The sequence below is a fragment of the Dermatophagoides farinae genome, chromosome 5 (assembly GCF_024713945.1).
Source record: "Dermatophagoides farinae isolate YC_2012a chromosome 5, ASM2471394v1, whole genome shotgun sequence".
Taxonomy (NCBI): domain Eukaryota; kingdom Metazoa; phylum Arthropoda; class Arachnida; order Sarcoptiformes; family Pyroglyphidae; genus Dermatophagoides; species Dermatophagoides farinae.
The window spans coordinates 4,200,139-4,206,825 of NC_134681.1; the positions used below are offsets into that span (position 1 = coordinate 4,200,139).

The 6,687-nt window shown below is 28.9% G+C and overlaps 3 protein-coding genes across 4 annotated transcripts; all 3 read right to left on the minus strand.

The window, feature by feature from the left end:
- Positions 1-44: 44 nt before the first annotated feature.
- Pmvk (Phosphomevalonate kinase) lies at positions 45-829 on the minus strand. Its single transcript, XM_047063903.2, has one exon. The coding sequence runs from the start codon at positions 827-829 to the stop codon at positions 152-154; it is 678 nt and encodes a 225-aa protein (XP_046919859.1). The 3' UTR covers positions 45-151.
- LOC124499853 (cadherin-like and PC-esterase domain-containing protein 1) lies at positions 45-1,882 on the minus strand. The gene is made up of 4 exons (XM_075731045.1): positions 1,847-1,882; positions 1,671-1,774; positions 1,446-1,592; positions 45-1,350 (listed from the first exon to the last, which is right to left on the minus strand). Exons 2-4 carry the CDS (start codon positions 1,677-1,679, stop codon positions 1,237-1,239), a joined length of 270 nt encoding a protein of 89 aa, XP_075587160.1. The 5' UTR covers positions 1,680-1,774; positions 1,847-1,882; the 3' UTR covers positions 45-1,236.
- LOC142597292 (uncharacterized) lies at positions 1,791-6,190 on the minus strand. 2 transcript variants are annotated; one of them, XM_075731033.1, is made up of 5 exons: positions 6,068-6,190; positions 4,917-5,619; positions 2,297-4,849; positions 2,007-2,227; positions 1,791-1,954 (listed from the first exon to the last, which is right to left on the minus strand). In XM_075731033.1, exons 2-5 carry the CDS (start codon positions 5,451-5,453, stop codon positions 1,843-1,845), a joined length of 3,423 nt encoding a protein of 1,140 aa, XP_075587148.1. In that variant the 5' UTR covers positions 5,454-5,619; positions 6,068-6,190; the 3' UTR covers positions 1,791-1,842. The 2 variants fall into 2 exon arrangements, with proteins under 2 accessions (XP_075587148.1, XP_046919794.2); XM_047063838.2 differs by lacking the exon at positions 1,791-1,954 and having other exon boundaries at positions 2,003-2,227.
- Positions 6,191-6,687: the final 497 nt, after the last annotated feature.

Below are 6,687 nucleotides of genomic sequence, written 5' to 3' on the forward strand. Positions count from 1 at the left end.
ACACTACCATTTTTTTTGTTGCGTTAGAATCATTCAGAATTCGATTCGATTTAAGAATTTTGTTTTATTTTGAAATTTAAAAAAATTAATAAAATAAAATTTTCTATATTCATGGAATGTTGTAAATAAAAATTTAAAATTATCATAAGTTTTATGATGATATGACCATATCAATTTCTGATAAAATTGGTGACAATTCTTTCAATAATTCATCTTTGCCACCATTATTATCGATACGATAATTCCATTGTTGATATTCATCAAGACCACATTCAGTTGTTTGATCATCAATACCAATGGTGAATTTCCATCCACGATCTATTCGTATTGAATCATCGGATCGTATACGAATGGTTAATTGTTTACAATTGTTGTCTAAATTAATTTCATTTTCATCTGATTGAAAATAACGTAAATCTGTTGGACGACGTGCATCATTCAATATCCAAATCGGTTTTTTATGGCCATTATTTTGTCGATATGAATCCAATATTGCAATACGTAAAAAATGATGTGGATCATATTGTCGTACAGATTCACTCCATTCAACCATTTGTTTACGAAACGATTCTTTATATTGTGATGATGTTAATAATTCTTCATAATTCAAACCATTACGACGTGCATATTCACATTTGATTGGTGCCGATATACGAAATGAAAGTATCTGATCGGGATATCGTTCAATTAATAATTGTTCAACATAATCTTTGCCAGATTTTCGTTTTCCACTTAATATTAGAACAAGTTTAGGTTTTTTCAATTCTTTGATTGCATGAATAGATTCCATACGAATCGTATCTAAATCCAATTCAAATGATGATGACATTTTTGTTTTGTTTTGTTTTGTTTTAATCACTGAAAGAATTGTGTTCGTTTAGCCAAAGATGTTTATGATGGATGAATGAAGAGAAACAAAAAAAAAACTGTTTCGATTATTCAACGTTAATAAATTGAAACCGCATTTTATTTGATTGCTGAGCACACAAACACACACACACATACACCTGTAATATGTGTGAATCTTAACCGAATAAATGAATTTTTATTTATTTTATCATTTGAAATCGATTGCCAGCTGGCTGGCCAAAACACCACAATTAACAGCACAATTATGTTACGTATCTTTTGAACAGGTAGAATTAAGAATTAAATTTTTTATTCATTGAAAATTATTGATAACAATCAAACAAAGAAAAAAAAAATTTTTTTTTGTATCATCAATCATCAATTTGATTAAGATTCTGTATCGCAAATTCGGGACAACAAAATTTCCGAATATAAACGATTCAATTTGCCTTCCACATGATAACGAATACTAGTTCCATCTGGTGTTTTTTCCTTTATAATCTATTTATATATATACAAAAATAGAATACAGAACGATTTGATGTTTAAAAATTATAGAATATTCAAAAAAAAAAAAAAACACCATAGAAACTTACCCGATGAAAATGGCAAGCACATTTACCGGGATAGAAATCCTTATACATGGCAATGGTTTTATTGAATGTATCGATCACTTCAAAATTCAATCGTAATGCTTCATCAATGAGCAATTGATTTTGTAAGGCCAATTTAATTTGTTCACTCTATAATTTTGATCATCATATGATTTTTGTGAAAAGAAAAACAAACACAAGCATGTAATAAACAAATAATATATTTACCACAGGCATATAATGTACACCAATAACCGATTGATGAAATCCTGATCCAAGTGTTTTCACAACCAAACGAATTTGATCATCAGAATCATTTGGTAAATCCAAGCCTAAATCACATGATGATGAAAGGTGGATTAATTTTTTTTTGTTATTTTCAACAACAAACAATTTCTGCTTACGATCGTAATTCTTGTCTAGCTATATGAAGATGTTGTCGTGATATCCATTGTACACCGCCAATGATGATAATATTTTTAATCGGTTCAATCATTTTATCATCAAGGAATCTGGAATTGAAATCATGTGAATATTGTGTCCAAACAAACAAAAACAACTTACGTTTGATGTAATGAATCATGAAAAACTTGAGCAAATGATGGCCGTTGATTAGGTGGTAACCAAAATTTTGGATAATAAGCAAAACTAATGGTTGTATCCAGATCGATTAAACGATAGGATTTATGATCATGTGTTTTATCCGCTTCGGTTAATGTTCTATTTAAACGTTCCATTATATAATGCATTATTCCACGATTGGTTGAATCACCGATCAAAAGAATCTAGAATTTAAGGGAAATTAAATTTAAAAAATTAAAATTTTTTTTTGTTTCATTTGTATAACCAATTACATTTTTATTGGATAAACATTTTCGTAAATGTTCTGGTTCCACTGGTATTCGATAACGACAACGATATGGTAACCATTGTAATTCTGACCAAATACAGCCATTTAGCTTCGTACAATTAATACATGGTAATAGCCATCGACCATTTTCAGCTCCATGTTGACAGATTTTTTTCGTTTCTATTTGATCAATTTGTTTCAAACAATCATTATTATTATTCAATATTGTTGTCTTTGTACAAGTTTGATTTGTTGATTGCCAACCACATGATTCATTTGGATATACACGTAGATCACAGTCTTGTATAAGATTACATATTTGATATTGTTGTTGTTGTTGTTTTTGTTGTTGTTGTTGCTGTTGTTGTTGTTGTTCATAATCAATAAATTGTGTTGATGATGATGATGATGATTCTAAAAGTGTTTGTCTATGTATCACAATCGTATAAATAGCAAGCACCATATTACTATCGGATAATTTTCTATTCACTAATGTTAATCTTATTGAATTTTCACCAATACCAAGTGAAAAATTCAAACGTCCTGATTGTATATTATAATAATGATTATCTAATCGTATCCATGTATCACAATGTGCTACTTCTGTATCAATTTGTATCAACATATTATCATATGATATTGGTTGATTTAGGTTATAATGTTTTTGATATGGTTGAAATTTTGGTCGAAGTTCCAGATCATTTGGATAAAGAATTTTTAAATGTTTTAATTGTGATAAACTATATGGATCATTTGTACATTCTATTTTATGGTTAATGATTTCATCATCAATATCAATATTATGATTATCACCGGTTATTGTTGCCATTGTTGTCCAATTTAAATTTGTTAAATCATGATGTACATCAAAATGTTGTACATCATTCAAAGGCAATGAAGATTTATTATCTTCCACTATTTGAGCAAACATTGCTTCAACAACTGGATGTAATCTTTCTGTTTGATATTCAAAATGTTTGTATTTATCCATTACCATTTCCTTGGTTTGACTTGATATCTGATTATCATTATTATTGTTATTTTCACTGTTACTAGTAGTAGTAGTAGTATCAATTTGGAGCAAAATTTGTTCAAATAAAGCTCGTATATTTGAATATTCAGTCATATTCTGCCATCGATATGGATAAATTGATTCAAAATTTACGTCCCTCATTTGATCCATTTGATTCCAGCTATTAATCAAATATTCTAAATCCTGTTGGCTAAGGCAAACATTATGTGAAATATGACAATTAATGCCAAGAAGGCCAAAATGATCGCCATCAATCAATTCACGAAGTTTAATTGAAAATTTATCAAAATTTTTATCATTCAAATTTTGTGTTGATTTGGCCAACAATCGATATGTATCCAATTGAAATTGATTCAATAATTTTTTCGATAATTTATCTTCATGTTGTCCAAGTTCGAGTTGTTCAAGTTGATCGATTGATAAAAGATTAACAATGAATGCCTGATAGTTTTCCGTATGTCGAATAACAATATCAAATATTAAACATTGAAATGATTGTATTGCCGATGGATAGATGGCATCTGGTGATGATTGTAAATTCAATAAACGATCATTAACTTCCATTAGAATCAATGAATATAATATAACACGATGTACTGATTGACGTGCCATTTTCATATCATTATTCGACGATGATTGTTGTAGATGATTCCAAAAATTTTCCAAATTATCCAATGGATCATCATCATCATCATCATTATTATTATTATTTGATGATGGTGATTTATTATTATTCTGTTTATATGGTAATATTAATCCATATTGATATTGAAAAACACGTAATGGATTCAATGATGTGATCAATACAAATATTCGTAATTTAATCGGTTGGCTATGATAATGGACTACTTGTTGAATAAAATGTTGTCGTATTATTATTGGACCTAATAATGGTGTCGATATCATAATCGTATGTAACGATGATGATTGTGATTGTTGTCGTAACGCTAAACGATTGATCTGTATTAATCGTGATCGATCTGTTTGTGAAAATATCTGTAATGGTTCACTTATTGATGATAGTTGATTATTATTATGATAATGGCCATATTCTAATGTCCAATTTGTTGAATAACCTAAGGCATCGGAAACATCAAGAAATTTTTGTAAATTTTGTGGCAACGTAAAACAAAGCGGCGATAAGGGCTGTTGCCGTAATGCTGGATATTTTCTAACCAAATCAAATAAATTACATCGAATATCTGGCATTTTAATTAAAAGGGTTAATTGTTCAATATTTTGGCGATATAATTGTCGACTATTTAAATGGGTGTTTGTCATCATCATTGTTTGATCATTATTGATTGTCGTTGTTGTTGTTTTTATTAATTGATGATAATCAATTGTATCATCAATCACAATGATATCACATTGATTCATATTCATAAGGGTTATATTTAGATTGTTCCACAAATGAAACATTTCATTATTATTATTCATCAAACGATATAAAGATGATGGTAAATATATTCGGCCCTTTTGTTGTTGTTGTTGTGGACATTCCAAAATTGTTGCCTTTTTGATCTACGAAACGAGAAAAAAAATCAAATTTCCGATTAAATTACAATGATAAACAAAATGTTTCATTCACCTTGTTCAACATTGAATCCAGACGTTTATGTATGAAACGAAAACGTTTCTTTTGACGTATTGCCATCATTGCATCCACTTGTTTGGCCATAATTGTATAACGAGAATCGATTGTAATTTCGTTATTATTATCATCACCACCACCACCACCACCACCACCATCATCATCATCAGTAGCAAAATATATGGATTGATTTGTTTGCTGTGATAATGGCTGTTGTTGTTGATCATTGTCGCTGAGTTTTGGACAAAACCATTGCCACCATGGATCATCTTCTTGTTCTTGTTGTTGTTGTTGTTGTTCAACAGAATTGTCAATAAAAGCCAATATAGAATGATGATCGGATTCTGTCCGTATCGACGTTGATGACGATAAACCATTTGGATTGACGCCATAAATATTAATAAAATAAAGGCTTAAAAATAATAGACCAATTGTAATGGCCAATAATAATGTGAATAAATGTCGTAATAGTAGCCAATGTCTTAGAATCATTTGTGTTGTTAACCGAATCGGTAAAATTAATTTCAATTTCATTGTAAATTATTCAATAATAAAGAATAATATATATATCTATATTGGGTATAAATGGCCAAATATGGCCAACCCTTTTTTTTCTTTATGGAATTCTTTTCAATTTACGTACAATTTTTTTTTTGATTTTCATTCATTTGATTGATCTGGTTTGTGTGATGAATAAAAACTGTTACGAAAAAAAAAGAAAGAAAGATAAAAAAAAGTTGAATCAAAATGAATTTCAATTTCAAATTTTGTGTGTGTGTGTGTGAAAGAATAGGAAAAAAACGAAAGAAAATCCCAACAGAATCGATCATGATCACAATGAAATTGACATATATACAAAATGAAATTCATCAAAGGCAAAAGAGAGAGAGAAAAAAAAATGCAAATTTTCCTTTTTTCGGTATTATAGAATAATATATAATACGAATTCACTATATGCGATAATTTCCACCAAGGTGAACATGAACTTTATTTTCATTTGAATTTTGTTTTTTTTTTTTTTTTTGGTTTTTCGTTTCGTAAGAAAAAAGTTTCCCAATCGGCTTATCGGCGACAATAGTAATAGAGAGAAAGTAAGAGAAAAAATTTGCATATTTATTTAATTTTCTTATACCACCATAAAAACAAACCATCATCAAGCTAGCCGTTTGAATCAAGATTTTATATGCAAGCAAAAAAAAAACATGTAAATTACATTGTCATGTTGATTGTTATATGTTGACAAAAATGTTTTGTCAATGATTGACATTTTCATTTGTTCGTTCGATTTGATTGATTTTTTTTCTTTGTTTAAAAAAAAAAATTTGAAACCGCAACAAAAAAAAACATCATCAAATCTCTCTGCCGCTCTCAACTCATTCGGGATATATCCAATTCCAATTACAACAATATCATTCACATTTCATTTCTTTACACCATTTCTGATTTCCAATTTTTTTTTCATCATCATCATCATTATCTGTTGTTTATGAACCATATGAACAAATCTTCTTCATTTTAATTAACTAATTAAATATTCAATTCTGATGTGTGTGTGGGTGCGTGAGTGCGTGAGTGCGTGATAAAAAGAATGTGAATGTTGTTATAATGATATTTGTGGAATGTATTCAAAAACAGCGAAAAAAATTTCGATTTTCACCGACCAATCAAATGAATTTTGAATTTTTCTTTACCACTATATGTGTGTGGGTGTATGTGGGTGTATGAAAACACAGTGATCAAAGATTTATTTCCCATTTTACATTCCATG

Coding starts and splice junctions, on each gene's coding strand:
- Pmvk (XM_047063903.2), bottom strand. CDS start 829: ATGTCATCATCATTTGAATTGGATTTAGATACGATTCGTATGGAATCT.
- LOC124499853 (XM_075731045.1), bottom strand. Junction 1,351..1,445: donor GTGCTTGCCATTTTCATCGG/GTAAGTTTCTAT, acceptor ATATATAAATAG/ATTATAAAGGAAAAAACACC.
- LOC142597292 (XM_075731033.1), bottom strand. CDS start 5,453: ATGAAATTGAAATTAATTTTACCGATTCGGTTAACAACACAAATGATT. Junction 2,228..2,296: donor AATGTTTATCCAATAAAAAT/GTAATTGGTTAT, acceptor CTTAAATTCTAG/ATTCTTTTGATCGGTGATTC. Junction 1,955..2,006: donor CATGATTCATTACATCAAAC/GTAAGTTGTTTT, acceptor TTTCAATTCCAG/ATTCCTTGATGATAAAATGA.